Genomic DNA, 21,842 nt, shown 5'->3' on the forward strand with positions numbered 1-21,842 from the left:
TACGTAGGTCATTCCTCAGCCTTAGAGAGTCAGTCAGTCAATCAAGTCCCTTAACCCACTTGTAGAGAATCACTCATGCATATAGAGTCCGAAGCCTTAGGGTTTGCATCACATCATGGTTGCATATTGCATATCATTCATCTCATTTGCACATACACCACATAGACCATGGCAGAAGGCTTGGAATAGCATCCAATATTTTTATCATATTTTATAGCATTTTTCCCACATTTTTACAGCATTATTACCATTATTTTCATCATATGCAAGCCGTGTAGCATATTATGCTACATTCAGCCAGCTTCACAGCCAGCCGACCAGCATCTAGTGCATATAAATAGCATCACTTCAGATCATAGCATATCATCATCATCAAATCAGCCAAGGAATTCAGTCCCACAGCCCTCGGAGCATCATCGTTTGGATCACATCGGCAAAACGCTTCATCCTCAGCATTCAAGCAAGGAAGGTGCTTCAGTACCTTGCGTTTTCAGCGCACAAACAGAATTCAGCACTCATACACTCCATCGTTCTGCTACAGCCACATCGGTGAAGGTAAAACGCATCATATTCATTCATTCATAGTGCATAACACAGCCTAGAACAGTCCCAATCAGCCCCTTCTCTCAGCCTCAGATTTGCAGCCTTCCTACATTCCATTGGAAGAGTGCATAGGCATTGAGATCGGTTATCATTGGTGCTTCTATAGCCGTGTATAGTTCAAGCCGACCTCTTGATCTTTCAAAGGTCTTGCGTTTGGCTTATCTACAGTCCCAAGTCAGTCCTTCATTCATTCACTTCAAAGATAATAAAACGAACACTCCTAGCAGTAGGAGGGGGCCCTTCAGTGGGTAATGTGGGACCTAATAGGTGTACAGACCTATCTCTCTCTCTCACTTATCTCTTAAAGTTTGAAGTGATAAAAGTGGATTGCTAAAGACTCGCGAAACTCAAGATAAAGGCGGCGGTGTGAGACTTTGTGTGACAGAATCCTTCATTACACATAATTCCGCTGCATGTTACAACAGATGTATTGATTTATGCTCATGTTGTGATGGTTGTTGAATGTATCTTGTGATTTGGGCCACTGGTTTTTTGTATTTCACGTACCTGCTTGTGACAGCAAAGGGTTCTTTCTCTGCATGAGAAAGGATGATTTTTGGGCATACATAATTTTTGGCTAAGCATGCAAAAGTAACATGAGCACTCAAGCTGAGTCTTTCGAGCATACACCTCTTGAGCGAGCGTGGGCATATGCAGGAGACTGCCAGTACTACACATTCAGATCTTGTTGATATAAGGTCTGAGTTGGAGGCCTTGAGGTGCCAAGTTAGACAATACCGTGATGAGAGAATGCAGTGGAGATCTTTGAGAAAGGATCCTGAAGTGCAAAAAGTCTTGAGACAAAAAGGAAAGTTTCTCCAGATGATGCAGCCTTTCAGGCCATGGCAACAAAGATGGGATATAAAGATCCTCATGAATTGGCCAAGTCTTATTTTAGAGGACAAAAAGATGTATCCAAGGACTTCAGTGGAAGAAAGGTTTCTCGCTAGGAAGCACATGCATATTCTAATGATTCAAAAGAGGTCATATCTCATCCTCATCATTATGTTGCACGCCAAGAGCATCCTCATCATGCTAATTCCACCCGATCTACGAGTGCCGCTCAAGAGAGCTTGACATGAGTCCCCTATGGCTAAAACTGAAGAGCATGGCAAATCTCATTCAAAGAAGAAAACCAAAGAGTTTAAGTCACGGGATAAGGACATCAAATTTGAGAATTTCTTTGGAAAGCTGGAAGTTACCAAACCTCTTGCTTTTATTCAGCAGTTTGAGATAGCTTTTTGCAATGAAGACTTCTCGGAGAAGTCTAAACTGAGACATGTGGGTATGCATCTAAAAGATACACCTAGTGATTGATGGATGGCCAAACTCTTGGACCATAGTGCTGCCCGCACATGGGCTGAATTCAAAACTCTATTTTATGATCAATTTTTACAATTCAGCTGAATTATATACCTAGATGAATCCAAGAACATGCCCAAATTCACCTTTTAGGAATGTGCATGTTATATATTCATGGTAGTCAACCCACAAGACTATATAACTATCAACTCCATTATGCAAAGTATGGACTAGATACTACGACATCCCCACTAATGTCATCAGTGCCCAATAGTGGGTGTAGAACACTGTATCAAGATATGCTCTCACACACGCACTCCACACACACACACACACACACACACACACATATAAGAGCATATATTCACACAAGGCCCTTCGTGCTGAGTTTCTGTCAAACCTCCGAAGATGCAGGGCAAACTCAGCCATAATGAAGCCTAGCACTAAGGGAAGTAGCAAATAGAAAGAATTATTACAGCAAATTCCTAGTTGATAGGGCAAATGCACCGCCAAAGATAGAAAGAATAAGCACAATATCAACTGGCCGCAACTTGGATGAAAACTTCACAATGTGAAATCTTCATGTCCGCTAATACGGCTAAATTATATACCTAGATAAACCAGGAACATGCCCAAATCCAAGAACTTATGTAGGATCTTTCTACAGAAATAACCCGCAAATGGGTCGTGCTTGGTAGCAAAAGAGTTCAAACCTTATATCGATTGATTATGCAATAAGACACATCTCGACTTCAAATGGCTTCTTAGGACCCCTATTTTGATGATGTTGCGATATCCTTTCAGGATAAGAATCTTTATAGGCATCTCCCCTGCCCGTCAGATATGCAGCTGTTGGGGAGATCTCTCACCCATGAGGGATGGACGGGTGATATCTCCCCTTTACATGGGTGGGTATCCTTTATAGTTTACAGGGAAAAAAGCTGTGAACCAAAATCACAATGATTAGCGACTTCACCTTCGCAACTAACAGAAAACATATCACCTTGGTATCGCGATGTAGGAACTCCAAAATAGCCAGGTGATGTTATTCGCAGCTTTGGCAATCCTCCACTCTACCCCCCCAACAAAAAAAAAAAACAAAATCAGCATATTTACTTCCTATTTCGTAAGCAATCCAAAGATACAAGAAAGACAATGTTACTGATTGAATCCTTGCAGCTTATCAAGAACTGTATCTACAAGATTCTATGTTTGCTGATGTGCCTGCTACACAGGCAATGACATGATAACATGGCAATCCATGTGGGCACCACATGACAAACTATCTCTCTGTCATTGCAGCCTATCAAGATAAGTAGCAGGTACTTTTAAGTCTTAAAACAATCATTTTGGTTCTCAATGTGTTGACACAAAGTTGCATGGTGGTAGATCAAATACTGATATAAGAATCTTCTTAAAGCTAGCACCGATGCAAAGTTCACCTTTTTAATAAGTTGCCAACATGCCATCTCTGTGCAGATAAATAAAGGCTTGGATACCTCTCCCCTCTAGAATGATGGAGCGGTGAACACTTAGAAATCCTTAATACTGACAATTATGAGATCCTGCAACAAGTCCCACAAAAGAGGTGTCAGCAGCTAATAATCAAAGGAATTCAAATGGGTTAAGCCATAAGGGTTAGGCCACAATCAAATGGCCTATTCAAAGGGTTAAGAGGGCTTAATCAAATGGCCTCGATAAAGAAACCTACAACGTAAACGTTCAGTGGGTAACATCCTGAATAATTTCTGATTGCAAAGCGCAAAAGCGAAGAAGAACACTGCAATTTTCGTAATAAAACCCTAAAAACACCTTTTTCCTGCAGCCCCGTTTCAGCAAACCCTATGACAAAACGCTCTGTGCTGCCCATTTCAGAAAGCCATAAGATAAAAAATCAGACCTAAGCCGAAATTCATACACGATGGAAGAAAACGTTTTCTAAATGCATGGATCACAGAACCCGCGTTAAGCATTGCACAGAAAATTTAAAAAAAACTATACCGGTGGTTCGCCGCCCTAAAGGCCCCTTGCTTTCTGCTCCCTGCTTTTTTCTTCTTCCCGCGGCGTCTGTGTGAAGATGATATCAAGGGTTTCTGCAGCTCCCGCCCTCCATGGCCTGGTTAATATCCTTACCGAGATGTGACTCATGCAACTCTCCTTTTAGTAGATGTTACATTATTGATACTAGTAATGGACCCGCGCGTTGCTGCGGCCAGTAGAGTTCAGAAAAAATAGGCTCAGTTTCTCCAATTTAGGTCATGTTTTAAGTAAACACAATACATTATTTCAAGTGACTTCATATATACATATCTCAAAATAACATCCATGTCTCATAGATTTATAGCGAAAACAAAAATATCATAGTAATATAGCATACGAAGATGCAAAAAAGGACCAATATTACATATTCTCAGACATCCTTGGTAGTACCCCAAAAAAAACAAACCCTGCTGCCTATCATTTCTCTATGCACCACGCTGAGGAGGAGGAGCCTGGCAGAGTATACAATATTAATATATCCTAGCTGTTTTTCAGTTTTCGGCACACAGCGCGTTGCGCGTGTATTTAACAATGCCTTGACAAAATGCTCATGGATCTCTCCCTTTTCTTCGCTTGTTCTTTTTGGCTTGCTTTGAGTTTGAGCTCTGAAGCAGCAAAAGTAACAGTAAAGTTGTGGTAGACTTGTAGTTCTGGTGGAGGCACGTGTGGCGGCTCTCCCCAGTTCAGTTCACACTAGTGACCAATTCACATACAGAAAGGCCACCCCTTGGACATTTACGCAGTCATCTTCTTCCATGACCTTCCTTGATCAACACACACACACACACGCGCGCGCGCGCGGGGGAATATTATCACGACCCTTCACAATGTACACCATCCACACTTAATTCTCGTGTGTCTCTAATGAACAAAGATACTTGTTTGTGTCTGCATGACCACAATCGGAGTAGGAGAGAAGGAAGCCAGGGAAGTGGCTCATGAGGCTATTTTGTATCTTCAATTGCACATCTCAAAGCCGCTACATGTGGTAGTTAAAGACCACATGGGTGCTAGCAGACAAGGTGTAAGTGTAGGAAGTGAAACAAACTCGAGTAGCCAAACTTTAATTAATGAAACGAGGTAGTATGTCCCTTCTTGCTTGAGGCATGGTTTGGTGACACAAGATCAACAAGGTGTAAGTGTAGCAAGTGAAACAAACTCGAGTAGCCAAACTATTCACAAAAATTAATGAAACGAGGTAGTATGTCCCTTCTTGCTTGAGGCATGGTTTGGTGACACAAGATCAACAGGCTTGGTACATAAAGAGGCGTTAAAAGTTGTACTCATGTTCAAATTATTCTAGTGAACCGGGTAGTCAAACAAGTGTGTCTCTCATACTCAAAGGCAAAGAACCTAGTAGTATAGATCTTCACCTTTTGGAAGGTATAACACAACCTTGTATGGGCCTTGTGATAAAGTAAGGTACAATCTACATTTGGTGTCAAGACAAGGCAAAGTTCAAAGGAGGATGACAAAGCTCACTACACATGAAGCTCAAGCATAAGAAGAGAGTGATTACAAGACATTGTATACTCCGAAGGTAAATAATATTCATGTCACTCTAGTAACCAAGATTGAGGGGTGGTCAAACAAGTGTGTCTCTCATACTCAAAGGCAAAGAACCTAGTAGTATAGATCTTCACCTTTTGGAAGGTATAACACAACCTTGTATGGGCCTTGTGATAAAGTAAGGTACAATCTACATTTGGTGTCAAGACAAGGCAAAGTTCAAAGGAGGATGACAAAGCTCACTACACATGAAGCTCAAGCATAAGAAGAGAGTGATTACAAAACATTGTATACTCCGAAGGTAAATAATCATGTCACTCTAGTAACCAAGATTGAGGGGTGGTCCCAACACTGTAAAGAGTTACTAGCACAACATCTTCCACAAAAATGGTAGGTAGTTGTGAAGGGATCTCTTCAATTTCTCAAGGAATTCATCATCAATTGCTTAAACTAGCAACTGTGCTAGCATATTGATAAGGGTGGTTCTTCAATGGTGTATGAACATATGGAGATTCTTTTTGACCAATCTTAAAGATGGTTCTCCAATTGCTTAAACTAGCAACTATGCTAACATATTGATAAAGGTGGTTCTTCAATGGTGTATGAACATATGGAGATTCTTTTTGACCAATCTTAAAGGTTGTGTAAGGGGACTTCTTATAGTGACTAGTAGTTTCTCCATGTTATGGCAGTGTTAGCAATGGGAAGTGTGTGGAGCATCACCAAGAAACATTAGGAACCACTCTTCGTCCTAAAACAATGTAACAAAGATCAACTCCATAAAAAGATAGGAAAACAAATAACGTCAAAGGACAATGAATCTTGGGAAGAGCTCTCTTAGCTCATGGATATTATTTAAGTTATTGAAGAAATGGATTGAGTCGTTAAAAAACATAGTTAAGATGATGTATTGACATCTAAAAGTACCACAAAATAGAGAGATTAAGAGATTTAATTGTTGGTATAGTTGAATCCACCTTTTTTTGTGAATCAAGAGAGCATAAACATTGTGACAACAGCAAGCTATTGTGTTACATGGGTCAATGGTAATGTAAAAGATGGCTTTTGCCTATCAATTCAACTAAGGGGCTTTTATAATGAAGCTACAAAACATCACAAATATAACTACATACAACAAGGCTAGCAAAACAAGCCATGAAATAAAGATGACATGTGTCACAATTCAAGGGTGTTCCATAGTCTCTTAAACTCCATGCACTTGTGTATATGACAAAATACAAAACATGACACTAGACATGATCTCTTTGAAAGGGAGGCATATCTTGTTTCAATCAATACTTAAGTAGCACGGGTAGCGGTTTCAAGCCCATACATAAATCAAATGATGGGTCTTTGCCCACAACCAGACCTTTTACACATCATTGCAAGGCAACACCACTCACAATGACATATTGTCATCTCTCACCACACTTCTACAACCTCCCTCCCAATGTTGGTAACATGCCAAGGTTTGCATCATCAACTAATTTTGAATTAAAAAAACCTTATTGCATAAGAGTAGGAATTTATGGACGGCATATGGCCTAGTTTCTAAACAAATCGATTGTAATGGAAATCAATCATATACTAAAAATACTACGTCAATGATGGGTTAATTGGTGGTAATGCAACGGTAGAAAAAAGCAATAATGGAAGAGTTTTGGGCAAGAATCAGAGTTTTGAAAGATAATTTGAGCACATGGGACTCAACTAATTAATGGTCAGCAACTTCAGAGGAATGATGCATCCAATAGGGTCTCTTGTTCAATTGTGCAAAGATTGTGAAGTTAGACATTAGCTTAAAGACTAATGTCAAAACAAGAAGAAAGAGCTCAAGCTCAGCAAGAAGAATTTAGGGAGCAAGAAGTAGAGTTAAACCTTGCAAGCTAGCTTAACAAGAAGAATTTAAGGAGCAGGAAGTAGAGTCATTGGAAGCTCAAACCACTGTTGGAATGAATTTGAAAATTCAGAGAGCTTAGCCGGCCATCAAGAAAAGAAGATATCTTAAGGCAAGGGACAATATTATCAAGGAGATGGAGTCATAACTAGTAGTGCACAAAAATTTAAACAAAATGGGGGAAGAGACATGCATGGGCATATGCTCTAAAGTGACATGGGGACAAGATTATTAACCTACAAAATGTAGAACTTATTAACCTACAAAATGTAGAACTTATTAACCTACAAAATGTGTGCCAGTGTGAGCACTTGGACACACAAGATTATTAACATTCAAAATGTAGAACTTATATTATTTAAGAGTGGTATTTATATGAGAGTATAATAAATGGAACATTGAGTAACCTAGATTCAGGGTACAAGGAAACTAGTATTCAAGGAAATCTTTAAGGAATCTAGGAAAATCTACAAGAAGCACAACTTAATCTTCAACACCCCCTCTTAAGAGCACTCAGTGGATTAAAAAAAAAGTATGGATGAAAAAACCAAATACTGATGTAACCTCAGTCTAACTGATTGCTAGGGTCGTTTTGATAATATAATCTTAAAATCCTCTTAAAATAAGCTCCTTTGAGGTCCATTAAAAAATTTGAATTCAAAATCTTGTAGCCAAATGTTTTTGGTGGGGTCTTGTACCTATCGGAGACACTTATGGGGGTATCAAGCAAGACATTTTGGAGGGGTTTTGGAACCCAACCACAAAGGATGCAAAAAGGAAAAAATGACGAGACATCTCACGGGCACCTTGCCCAAGTGGCTCACCTCATCACACGACCCACCCTAGACAAGAGGTCGTGGGCTCAAAAGCCATGACACTGTAGGGTTGTGTATGTGAATGATGTAGCTTCTAGCTCACCTTAGCCAAGAGGTCATGGGTTCCCTTGACACTATGTTGTTGTGTATGTGAGTGATGTAGCTTCTAGCTTAAATACATCCCCTTAAAAGGGGTCTTTCGAAAAAAATAAATGATGGGTCTTGTAGGGGCATAATTTGTGCCCTTCAAATCTTTTACCCACCCCATGGATAGGCTTTTGCACTATGTGATCATGCCCTTATAAAAAATTCTAGGGTGAGTTTTGGCATTGAATTTCTAGTTATTTGCGAAAGAAGTTATTATCATGTCTCATTGGATTGGTGAAAATATATATTGCTTGATCATGGGTAAATGAGTAGCATGCGATGATCATGGGTAGATGAGTAGCATGAGTTGATCATGGGGAGATGAGTAGCATAAGTCGATGTTGCCAACTTGTAGCTTCTCAGTAGACAAAGTGATGATGATGTACCTTGATATGCTTTGTCATTGCATGAAAGTTATCAATTGTATGTTGCGTTACGTCTCGTCTTAAACATTTGAACTATAGGTGTAAGCTTTAAAGGTTCAGGAGAGGCTCACTGTCTTAAACATTTGAACTCTAGGTGTAAGCTTTAAAGGTTTGGGAGACGCTCATCGACGAATAGTTATTGCCGTGCTTCCGTAAGGGAGTACGAGACCATCATATGGTTGGGTGTTCAAATTGTATCTCCATCTTTTTTCAATAATCTCCACACATGTCACGAATGGATCCCCTACCTTGTTCTTTCATTGATGTTAATACCTTTGTAGGGATGCCTTTTGTAGGGGAGTGGCTTCAAATATCATCCTAGCTCTGTTGGCAACCACAAATAGATTGGCAACAACCTCACAAGAGGATCGACATCCAAAATGACTACCATGTAGACCCTCTTATACATTATCTAACATTGTTAAGTATAGAATAGAAATCACTTTCAATTAACAGCACAAAACATGCATAAAAAGCCCCAAAATTCACCAAAAATCGACATCTCTAAAATTACTCAATTTGTGACCAAATTAATCTTTTATGTCCAAGTATTTCCCACTTTTCAAAATTAAATGTAGATTCTAAAAATCACCAAGTAAAATGGGCCCAAAAAATACGTACACATGAGTACGTTACATTTTTGGTGATGAGGATGAGAGTGTTGTTTTGCTGCAGATGATGCCTAGTCTTTAGATGTGAACCATGTAGATGGCTATGATATGTTTGGCTATGACCTGCAAGATGTAGAGTATTTGAAGAAGCTGCAGAGTTTCGATGATTTGAATAATGTTGTACAGGGATGAATGACAGGTGGATATGTTGAGCAGATGCACACACACACACACACACACACAAGAAATAATTAAACCATATAAGGAAAACAATAAGAGAAATTGATACTTCCTGTAGATGTTTGCGTGTCTCAACTTGGCTTGGCTGGCTTGTAACTTTTGTAGCATCTGTAACTCTCATGTTTTTTTGCCAGAATATAGTCGAGTTGGTACTTAAAATTATGAGAATAGGCCTATTCTATAATTTATCATGGGCCATTTTGCTAAATTTAGCAGTATGCAAAAGCCGACCTACTTTTGGGGATCTCTATCATAAGGATGCTATTTTTATCACAATTTATTTCCTTTATATTTTCTAAATTTTTAGAGATATCCATATACTCTTATCTCTAAATCTAATTTTTTTGAATAAATATAATTAAATTCTCAAGAAAGATAAATCAATTCTCAAGAAAGTTCACTCACATAACAGTCCTCTTGGTTAAGAATGCCCTCAGTTGCGTAGCTTGCAAACTTGGTCTTGAAATTTGACAAAAGAAAAGTTTAACAAACCAGCAAGGTTGTGCACATGGTACATTGAAAAATGAGATATTGAACACAAAATTACCAATAAAATGTGGTTGGCAAGTCCTACCAAAATGATCAACAAGGTATGCATGTTGTTAAATATATATATTTGAAAAATAATAGTTGGTAAGAAACATACTTGTCATACCAAAAGCTCGGTATAACAAGAAGGGTTTTAAGTTGAATAAAGAAGTAGGGAGAGGGCTGAAGAGTAAATATGTTTGTATGATGCAATCATTTGATAAGGGTAATGTGCAGAGGTTGTTTGAGGATGATGTGCGGGTGTTTGATCCAGGAGAATGGCTCAGTTCAGCTGGTTGGTTGTGGAGGAGGGTTTTGTACCCTTTTGACCTAGGTGGATGTTGAAGAACTTAATGCTGCTTTTGTTGCTATAAATAGAGTTGTATAGAGTGGTTTGTGAAGAGAGGAGTTTGAAACACAAAGAAGCTGTGAAAACATGAATGTTTTCACTTTAGGGGGTGGGCTATATGTGAGGTGAATCCCAAGACCCTCCCAAAAATGGTGTAAAGATGAATAAAATGTACATAAGATGGTGTATGGTAGATCCAGAGTGGCAGGAACAACATGGCAATTGAAAGGATAAATGCAAGTGCATGAAACAAAAATAAAAACAGCATGGCGATCCAAAGAAGACAGGCGACGCATCTTTTTGGAAGAAAAAAAGGCGGTGACAGAGCTTGAAGAGGGAGAATTGAGGCAATTTCCAGGCATGGTTGATAACAATGAGGCTGAAGAGACCACTAGAGAGACTATAGTTGAGTGGACTCTTGCAAGTCTATTTGTTGCAGGCTAGAGTTCTTGCATATATTTTCAAATTTATAGAAGAATAAGCCACATCAGTGTGAGAGAATTGGTTGGATCAGAGCGAAGGGAGAGCTGGAGGCCAGAGAGTCTTGAAGGAGGTGTGTTCCCTTGGATCTCTGAGGAGCTGAATTTCATTAGAGACTTGATTTAGATCAGTTTCTTCTCAACTGTTGTTGCCTTCTTGTCAGTTAAGCAGTTGAGCATTGTTTTTGTGTAAGAAAGGCATGCTGTGCGTGACAATGTATTCAGAGTTTGAGACTGTGTAGCTAGGGTCTACCAGTATGGAATCCATGTGTTTCTTTTGTGTTTTCTTCTTATGTTGGTGCCCATGTCTCAGGGCTACTGAGATAGTGAAGTTTTTTAGTCATCTGAAGAGCAGACAGAGTGTTTGGGTATATAATCTATTGTTTGATGTTTTTGTTGTGATGAAGGTGTGGTTTTCTTTGAGTTTATAGAGATGAAGCTTCTGAGTGTGTGAGTATGAAGACTGGGGATCTGGTTCTGGATCAGTATTGACTCAGTATTGACTCAGTGTGTGTCAGTTGAGAAGAGGAGGTTCTGAGTCAGTTGTGTGTGTTAGCTGAACATCAAAATAGTCAGCTGATGGTGTAGATTGTTTGATTTGGTTTGTCCGACCTTGAGAGTAGCGCTTCTGATTCACAATTGATAGTCAGAGGTCAACTATCAGCAGTTGGATTGATTTATGGTCTGATGGTGTTTTTGTGGTAACCATGGCTATTGTCAGTTGAGAGTCCATGTTGGTGGATCTTGGTGTGGTTTGATTGATTTGAGCATCCAGAAGTGTTTGCAGACATAGAAGAGAGGAAATCTACATCATCTGTGTTAGTTTAGCTGTTTCATTGGGTTTAGTTAGGTGTGTCAGATATAGTTAGCAGGTAGCCTATAATGTGATATCTTGTTGAGTTTAGAGTTGCCTGAGGGCTTGTGGATGTCAGAGGACATGTGAGAGAAGTTTTTGTTTTAGTTGAAGGGTTCTTAGTCAGCCGATTCTGTGTCAGACTACTGAGGTAATTTTTAGCAGGTGAAGGTCAGAGAGGGGTTAGAAGAGGGTCAGCAGAGGCTAACCAAGGAGGTCTTGGGATTGTGTATGTAAGTTGCTGATGCTGGAGGATAGTTAAAGAGCTTGGAAGACACGTTTCTGATTGGGGACTAGTGGAGGATTTTAGAGGCAGAATTAGACAGTTCTGTGTCAGCTGGGGAATGTTTTGGTCAACTGGATGTGAGCTGTGGTTTAGGAGAGGCTTTTAGGTACATGATCAGAGGTGCTGCAGGTCAGTGTCGACTGGGGAGGATAGATAGAGGAGGCAGTTGGATCAGACAGGGAGGTTAAGAGGGTGTTGACGTGTCCCACTAAGCCAGCTGTTGGAGGGCTAGGGACAAGAGCTAGGTTGGTTGGTGCCCTTCGAGCTAGGATTTGGGTGTCCCCTAGTTTTGATCTTATTATGTCTTCTTCTTGTGTGCCTATAGGTGGTGTAGTAGAGGCCATCACACCCAGCCACCACACAATGTCATGAATGTGAAGTTGGAGATTGGCAACAATAACCTCACAAGAGGATCGACATCCAAAATGACTACAAGGTGGTGGTAATCACCATTGTTGTCAAAAGGTGGGCTCAGCATAAGGATTACCTAGCTCAAGGGGATCAACATCCATAACGACAAGGGATGGTGATCACACCATTGTTGTGGTCAAATTGTGGGCTTGAGTGATGGTCCTTGGACGACCCGGGCGGTCTAATCATGTAGACAAGACATAATGTGCATGTGGTAGTAATGGAAATGGGTCCTTTTCAATGCCTTTTATGTGTGTGTGTGTGTGTGTGTGTGTGTGTGTGGAGAGAGAGAGAGAGATGTTGTGGAGATGGGCTAGGGGTGGGGGCGTTTCATGGGGTTGAGGCGTTGCTAGGCAAATGGGCCCCTTCCTTTCCTTTATAGAGCTTTGTTGGCACTATTGCCTTATACTAGTGGCATGACCCGTCCTCCCTGAAGGGCAATAGGATTCTTGCATGCATAAAAACACAAACTCATCCTCAGGGGAGAGTAGAGATAACCCCTATATTTGCAGCCCATTTTGGGCCTCATGGTCCTCAACTTGGCAACCTAAATATGAACGCACATAACTTGGCATAAGTATACATCTAGCATTCCAACCTAATATAATGGTGACAATCTTAACACACATGAATAAGCATTAAAACAATCTTCGGGTGACTGGATTATCTCTCCTTGGAAGCCTATACTCCTCGCCTCCATCTGTCCAAAAAATATATTTAAGATAATAACATTAACTATTGCAAGATATATAATTTATGCCAAGAAAAAAGCAAAAAGCAAAAACCTTACAAAACTCATTTGGTGGATCAATATTTGATATGAATGGAGTTTGAACAAGCTTGTAGACAGCAAATCGAAAAATTCTGTAATGTCAAGTGGCTATGTACCAAAAATCTAACTTATTAGGCTTTTCATAGTCTACAAACATTACATTTACATAAAGCTGATCCGCAATCTTTCACAATTTTAGAAATGCAAGAAGAAGAGTCCATAGCCTTAAGGGATGAACTTACTCATACGCAAGCTCTTCTTTATGCACAACAAGAAGAAATGAAGGTCTACTGCCACAAGGATCCATTGGTACATGATCGTTTGAAGGCCAAGAAAGTTGAATCTTATATGGATCATGCAATGGCAATGATTGCTCAAGAGTTACACATGCAGCTGAGCGATGTAGCTCGTGCATACTTGGCTCGTACACCGAGGATGCCTATGCAAAAAAGTCAACCATCCCACATGTCTTGGTATCCCCATTGTCACAATCCTCCAGAGATCTGTGTCATGTGGAAGGATTTCCTGAATCTGGACAAGGAAAAAGTTAACAATTAGTCGTATGATTTATGGGAGGATTTGAAGGGATAACCGATTCACATGTTAGTGTGTGGAACAGCTGACATGCCAGTGGAACAGCAGACATGTGAGTGGAACAACATACATTGGTACCGAATTTCTGACAGCAATTGATCTGACAGCTTATGGGTGCAGAGGAAGTCGGAAGCAGAGTGCCGGTGGATAAGCCAACAGTGTAGGTAGGCTCCATGGAGGTGGATGTCTGAGCTCCCGGAGTTGAAGCTCCGGTGTTTGACGAGGCTGTTCCGGTGATCAATGTGCAGTTGGCGGGTCAGCACATTTATGGTGTCTTATTGGACGGAGGATCCAGGGTCAACATTTTGTCGGATATGATGTGTGAGAAGTTGGGTACGAAGACATGGAAACCTACACCGTTTGCCGTTTTAAAATGGTTAATCAACAAAGGGTGTAGCCACTGGGGTTGGTTCGTGGTTTGTGGACTAATCATGGAAGTTTTCAGATTCTCATTCCAAGTGGCAGTAGTAGTGCTACGGATGGAGGACATTAAAGGGGCCTACCCCATCCTGCTGGGCCGCACTTGGCTACGACATGCTCGAATCAAGTAGGATTGGCATTCCAACGTGATCACACTCCAGAAAGGGAAGAAGAAGTTGAAGTTGTCCGTAGTGTCCAGGCAGAGAGTGGAGACATGAAGCCGACCTCAGGTGGTGGAAAGGCTCAACATGGTGGAAGGACTGGATTTGGATGAGGAAGAGGAGTGCCTACAATAGAATGTGGATTTGGTCAGTCTGTTTGACCAAAAGAGTGGAAAAGGGAGTGCCACATATATGATGACATGTAAAGTGGGATAAGGCTAGAAAGACTATATCATTGTATGGTTCACTTGAGATGTGCAATCTCTCTCTCTCTCTCTCTCATGGAGTTCTTAGTGTGGTTTAATCCACCCTAAATATGTTGCTTAATCTATGTTTATCACCATGAGCAATCCCATTTTAGGATTGTTTAACAGGGGTGTCATAAAAGTGTTGACTCTTTAGAATCACCCTGTGGATGCGTCTTGTGTGGTACGTCTCATGCACTCGTCTTTTGTGTCTGGGCTCCCAAACCCTATTGTGGGGGATAGCTCCATGGCGGAGCCATTACCATATCCATGGTGAGATTGTGAGTTTGATCCGATGAAGAGGCCTCGTGAAGCATTGCCCGATTCTCCAGCTGGGGGGAAGAAGCTTTATATACAAGCGTTGGGGGCACCGTTTGCTGACACACCAAGCAAGGGGTGCAAGCGGCCGAGCGTCTTCATTAAGGTCTTCCGCATATTCAACCTTTGCCCGATGATGCAGTGAGTGACCTTACCGCTTGAGCATGTCAAAGGACATTTGGATTTGTATGCAAGCGCTGCATTGATTTTTGGTTGTACTGGCCGTGTTCCCTCTCAAACAGAGTTGCAGGACTAGCTCCAATTGTCTCTGTTAGGGTTTTCTGGTATAGCTCGGGTTTTTTATATGGGCAAGGGTTTCTTCACGGTGGTATTTACGAATGTCTCTTCTGTCCCTATTGTCTCAAAAAATGCATGGAGTCAGTCCTACTAATTCTGATAAGAATCCCCATGTTTCCACGGCTAAAGACAAAGGTAATGATTCATTGGGAGATATTGTCCAAGCTCCACCTACTACAAGAAGTATTAACACTCCTCAAAATGATAATCTGTAGCTTGCTGGTAGTTTTTGGTAGGTTCTACAAGTTTGAATGCCTGTCAAGATAGGTTTGCTTCTCCTAGATGTTCTCATCCTGTGTCTCCTTTGGGTAGATCTCCTTTTTTGGGTTGTATGCATAACTCTGGTCATACCCCCATGTTTGCTCTTCGGACTTAAATGCTCTTCCTATTCCTTAGATGGATGTGGTGGATTCTCAATCCTCAGGTGATTCCAGTGGAATGTGTTGTTTCAACTCATAGGGCTTCTCCTTCTCGACTCCATACTACAGCTGTTCAACATCCTGTTCACGTATCTCCTAACAGACACAATAGTAGGATGAAGATTGTGTGTGCAGTCAACAAACCATTAAATCTACTGGTCGTAGGGTTACTGCTCAAAACAGGTTCATTGAAAGGAAAGTAGAACAGGAATTGGGGTCATTACTTCAAAAGCAATAGTCTTCGTGTCTTTCTAATATGGAATTGCAGTCTTTGGAGCATATCAAGCAATAGATTCATAAGTTTGAACTATCAAGGGTTCAAAGAGCAAGAATTTTGTCGAGTCAAGAGTTCTTTTTTAGTCAAGATGCTCCTTCCAAATTTTTCTTCAAATCTTTGAAGGTAAAGAGGAAAAGAGATTACATGCTTTCTATCAAGGATTCTAATGGAGCTGTGATTCCTGATCCAAATGAAATGGCTCAGGCTTGGCTCAATCACTTAAGCTCATCTATTGGCTTAGCTGAGGATGCATTTGCAGATAGGTGGCTTGCTCAAGCTCAATGCCTTTAACACGTAACTAAATTGGTTGACCAAGATTAAGCTAATTGGTTAGACCACCCATTTTACATGTTGAAGAATGTTATGAGGCATTAACTCATCTTGGAAAGGATAAAGCCCCTGGTTGGGATGGTTTGACTGTTGAGTTCTTCTTAAAATTTTGGGAGCCTTTGGATACACCAATTTCTTATATGCTGCTGAATAGTGATTTTATCATTGGTAACCTTGAATTTTCCATCAAAAAGGGCCTAATCAGACTGATTCCCAAACAGGTGGTAGCTTCCTCCTTTCAGCACTAGAGAGACCTATTTCGATGATGTCTGTTTTATACAAGATCTTTGCTAAGGTCGTTGCAGCTAGGTTATCTCGGGTGTGTTAGCCAAATTAGTTTCACAACATCAACATGGTTTCATCAAAGGAAGGTCAATTTGTGGGCCTTGTCACTGGCCCACAAAACTGCTCAAAAGTGTGTTCTCTTACAGCTTGACCTAGAGAAGGCTTACTATTGTTGAATGGTGTGATGGTTGGTGAATTTGATCTTAAGAGATCTGTCTGTCAGGGCTATCCACTTGCCTCTCTGTTGTTTGCTGTGGTGACTCACCCTCTCATTTTGGCCTTTGAGAATGTAGCCTAATTGGGTATTATCAGGGGTTGAAAGCGTCTTCTTCTCAACAACTTTTGATCAAGTGTTTTGCTGATGATTCTTTATTGTTTTTACAAGCTATTGCTCAAAATGTACGGGAGGCATTAAAATTAGTGGAAATGTTTGGCAAAGCCTCTGGGTCCAAGTGTAACATTTTTAAGTCCAGAATGAAATTTCTTTCAGAAGATGTCTCTTTTGATGTTTCATGTTGGGATGGTAAGGTAGTCTCCAAGGGCACGGTATTTAGACATTTAGGGGCACCTCTTGGGGTTCAGGTCATTTAACAACCAGGTAGTGCAGTGGGTGTTGTAGAGAATTTCGAATAAAATTTAGAAATGGTCTTTTCATTTCCTCATTCTTGCTGGAAGGGTCAAGGTGATTAATTCCATTTTATTGCCTTACCCTTGGTTCACTTCAGGAAGGTTCATTGGAAAGAAATTATTTCAAAGGTTAGGGCATTTCTTTGGAGGAGATCTTCTACTAAAAGACATATGGCTTGGATAGCTTAGGATAGGGTAACTAGACCTAAGAGATTTGCTAGCCTAGGTATTCTTCATGCTCAAACTCACTGTATTGCTGTGAATGCAAAGTTTTTTTCCTCTTTTATGCAAACAAGTTCAGTTTTGGTCCATCATGTTGAAATCTTTGGTTGAATCAGTAGTTATTTCATACTGAAGGTGGTAGATGGAAACCTTTGTCATGGTTTAATATGGTGGTGTCATGGGCTCCTGTTCATTTGAAAGCGTCACCCTTTGTCCACTTTTTGATTGACATGTGGAAACAACTCGTTCATTTGCTCATCTGGGATGGTTCCCCAAGGACTTCTGGTAATTCTTTGTTATTCTAGAGTCTTTGGTGGGGACCTTTCTTTCCTTCCCCTATGGCATTTATGGATATTAAATTAGCTAGAGTTATACACAACAAAGGTATTCAAACTTTGATGGATGTTTGGGATGGTCCCTTACTTGGCTGGAGAGATCCTCATCAGCTGAAAGTGATGTATGCCTTGTCTTCTGTTCAGGCTAACTTTATGATTCAGATAATGGACAAGGTTATCCACTTACCTGTCAATACTCAGCATCTTTTGAGTTCTTTTGGTATCCGATTGGCACTGGGCTTTTGGTAGTCCTTTTAGTGCTCCAAAGTCCAAGTCTTTGTATGATATTTTACTCTCATCACCTGATTGGCATACTCCATTGAATCGTATGTGGAAAGTCAAATGGTCCTCTGGTTTCTGGCAACAATAATTTCATACTTTATGGAACACAGAACTTGTTTTTTATGAAGAGTCATGACTGGTGCAATTCCTACAAGGAGTAAAAATGACAGAAAGGAATATGACATCCCCAATGTGCCATATATGCTTTGCAGCTGAGGAATCTATGTTACATTTATTTTGGCATTGTCCTCCTCTCTCAAGTCTTTCTGGGTACAGATGTCATGGTGGCTTATGGGCTGGTTAGGTATCAGGGTTCATTGGCCCAATTGGTTGATTGGATTTCTTCGTGTTTCAACTCTAGAACAGCTAGTTGCTTTCACAGCCTATAGATATGTATGTTTATGGGAGATTTGGTGTTCCCAGGAACTCTTTGTTGTATGCTAGTTAGTCAATCTCAATCATTGATAGTGAAGGATGTACAACAAAAATATATTGTTTTCATTTTGGATTATTTACACTCTCAGTCTTCCTTATCCTCTAATCAGGGATTTCATTAACGTCTTCACAATTTCGTGATCACGTTAACAAAACCTGTTATTAACATATTAAAACTTGTGATGATCACATTGTATATTCACATGACTTGAGCAATGACTTGCCAAAACCTACTAGTCCCGTAACCCCGCCGGGGTTCTTTAGTTTTCTCGGCGGGCCCAGCGGGAAAACAAAAGAATCCTGACGGGGTTTTGTCCTGTTTATAAACATTGCCCGCCGACACCCATCATGCAACTTTTGGGGAGATAGTCCTTGTTTTGGGGGCATGAGATCTCTCCTCAAAGTACTTGTAGAGCTCTCGAGTTGCTAGAAGTGTCCTCTTGGGAAGAACGTCCTTATCTTAGGGACTGTCGTCTTTCCTTTTGTAGGCACTCTTAAGGCTATTGAGCCACTCGTCCTTAGTTCTTTGAATTGGGGGGGCAGGGTGTGGTTCCTAGCTAATACTTGCGGAGATTTAGGGACAAAGTTGGAGTCATTCAGCTTTGCATTTGAGCTACATAGGTAATCTACCTCATTCTGCTTTATGAATGGTTTGATGGAGCCAAGAGTCCTGCTTAGGGGCTTGTATTGGTTCTTGATACTTGATATAGTTTAGAGTAGACTAGGGTCTATTGTCCTATACTAGAGTATTGGGCAAGCATAGATCTTTGATTTTCTTTGTGAATGTTACAGAAGGTCTATTGTCCTATACTAGAGTATTGGGCAAGCATAGATCTTTGATTGTGTAAAGTATCCTTAATTGGGTACAAAAGGCATCCTTCATTGGGGGTGCAATGTGCATGATAGTTTCGAAGTAGTTTTGTAGTCAGACCTTACAAGATAGTTTCGAAGTAGTTTTGTGTTATGTGATGATCTTTTGTGTTTGTCAAGATAGTTTCGAAGTAGTTTGTCTGCTGATGTATGTTTTGTAATACGTGAGTGACTTTGTTGTTTTTTCATTTGTGTATTCATTGTCATATGCTTGCTTGAATAGGTTATTTGAGATGGAGGACAATGTTGGATCCAGTGATACCTCCAATAGAGTCCAAATTCCAAATAGTAGGAAAAAAAGGCATATGCTTGCTTGAATAGGTTATTTGAGATGGAGGACAATGTTGGATCCAGTGATACCTCCAATAGAGTCCAAATTCCAAATAGTAGGAAAAAAAGGCACTTGGGATAGAGTGGCAATATGCAATTAACGTCGGTGATTGATTCATAGATTGGGAGTGTAAGCTATGCCACGCAGTAAAATCAGGTGGGGCACCTTGACTAAGAGAACACTTTTTAGGCGGAGCGAAGAAAAAGTCATGTACCCACCCCTCTGCACCTGCAGTGGCCAAATGCATAAGAGAAGAAATTCAAAAGAAAGATTCAAGAAAACATTACACTCTTATCGTTAATGTATCAAGGCAGCAAGAACACTATTGTTCTAATCATCAAACTCCGGCTACATCGCCTGCTTGTACTCCGAACGTCAATGTGCAACCAGAAAGTAATCTACCCAGTGCATCTTCCTACAAGCGGAACTTTGACGTAGGAAATATACCCATGCGTCAAACTTCATTGCAAGAGACAGCCTACGTCAAGGTCGGCTCGATGATGCACAACTCGTCCCCCTTGCTGAAGCGATTTACTTTTCTGGGAGTGCTATGATGATGGTGGACAGTGAGCATTGGAAGAGAGCATGGAAGAAAATTGGTGAGTTTGGACCAAGGTTTTCACCGCCTACGTACCATGCTATGCGAAATGATCTATTAGAGAAATGTTATGCGCAAGTAAAAGAATGTGTACAAAGAATAATTCTTAGCAATATAGAGTTTTTTGGATGTAGTATAGTAAGTGATGGATGGTCCAATGTACAAAGAAAACCATTAATTAATATAATGGTTATTTCACCTAGAGGTGAGACTTTCATCCGTGCCGTGGATTCTGCTGGTTCAATCAAAACTGGGGCTTACATTGCTCAAGTCATTGGCTCTGTGATAAAGGAAGTGGGTGCCAAAAATGTAGTCCAAATCATCACGGACAAAGCAAAGAATTGTAAGAATGCATCCAAAATCCTAAAGCGGCACTATCCACATGTTTTTCCAGTAGGCTGTAATACTCATAGTTTGAATCTTGTATTAAAAGATTGGTATAAAAGTGATGATACCAAATGGTTTGCCTCAATCGTTCAACACTACTCGTGCCAGCTTGTGAGATTCATGCTCAAGAGATAGAGAGTGTTAGATATTTTTCGACCTCGCATGTCAGTTATGTTAAAGCTTCCAGCGGAGACTAGGTTTTGCACTCACTTTTACACTTTTGAGTCTCTTCTTCGAAATAAAGATGTAGTTTGTGAAACATTTACATGCATGACATTTCATGACTGGGAGAACACTCAACCTGAAAAAGTGAAAGAGAAAATCAAAGTCTTGAAGGCAGCGCTTTACGAGAAGAAGTTGGTGGAACAGTGTGATGGATGCATACCATGTAATGATGCCTGTTATGTATGCCGTACGAAATCTTGATCAAAGAGCGCCTAATCTCAGGAAAGCATGGATGCAATGGTGGATTGTCCAGCGGAGTTTGGAGTGTCCTGAGAAATTAGAGCATTCAGTGGTGGAAAAGCAATGGCGTGTACCATTCTCCAGTAGACAAAGAAAAGTCCTATTGAAGTACTTCCATGCTAGATGGATTGGAGTGCATTCACCACTACACAGTGCTACTTACATGCTAGATCCTGAATACTGGAATATGGATTTGATGTCCAATGTTGAGGTGGTTCAAGATTTTTATAAAGTGGTAAACACTTTTTATAATAATGTTGATAATCGTGTAAAGTGCATAAAGGAGATGACCTTATTTCGATTGAAAGAGGGTTTATTTTCCAACTCCCTTGTTCAACAAATGGCTAAAGAGCAGCCTGCATGGAAGTGGTGGATGATGAATGGTGGTGAGCACTATGCTTTATTGCGTAACCTTGCGAGACGCGATGATGAATGGTGGATGATGAATGGTGGTGAGCACTATGCTTTATTGCGTAACCTTGCGAGACGAGATGAAGGTTCTAAGTCAGTGCTCTTTAAACTCAAGCTCAGAAAGAAACTGGAGCATGTACAAATATATTCACAGTACTATTCGCAATTGACTTCTTGCAGATCGAGCAGATAAACTTGTTTACATGTATTGCAATGAAAAGATCTTGCAAGACATTGAAAGCGAAGAGTATGAAGAAGATATACCC

General features: G+C 40.5%; 1 protein-coding gene across 13 annotated transcripts in view; it reads right to left on the minus strand.

The window, feature by feature from the left end:
• LOC147618776 (ATP-dependent zinc metalloprotease FTSH 5, mitochondrial-like) overlaps window positions 1-4,147 on the minus strand; it is a 42,908-nt gene extending 38,761 nt beyond the window's left edge. The window contains exons 1-4 of one of the 13 annotated variants that reach the window (XM_086773822.1): window positions 3,907-4,147; window positions 3,718-3,767; window positions 3,348-3,470; window positions 2,909-2,978 (exon numbers count right to left, since the gene is read on the minus strand). In XM_086773822.1, the coding sequence (XP_086629948.1) occupies window positions 2,909-2,978; window positions 3,348-3,374 (97 nt within the window). In that variant the 5' untranslated portion in view covers window positions 3,375-3,470; window positions 3,718-3,767; window positions 3,907-4,147. Of the gene's footprint in view, window positions 1-2,618; window positions 2,979-3,347; window positions 3,471-3,616; window positions 3,768-3,906 lie in introns of those variants that run through there. The other 12 variants (XM_086773818.1, XM_086773828.1, XM_086773829.1 and 9 more) reach the window with 12 other exon arrangements.
• Window positions 4,148-21,842: the final 17,695 nt, after the last annotated feature.

This window comes from Cibotium barometz, chromosome 34 (genome assembly GCF_041138505.1).
Source record: "Cibotium barometz isolate CiBa-2024 chromosome 34, ASM4113850v1, whole genome shotgun sequence".
NCBI classification, from domain to species: Eukaryota; Viridiplantae; Streptophyta; class Polypodiopsida; order Cyatheales; family Cibotiaceae; genus Cibotium; species Cibotium barometz.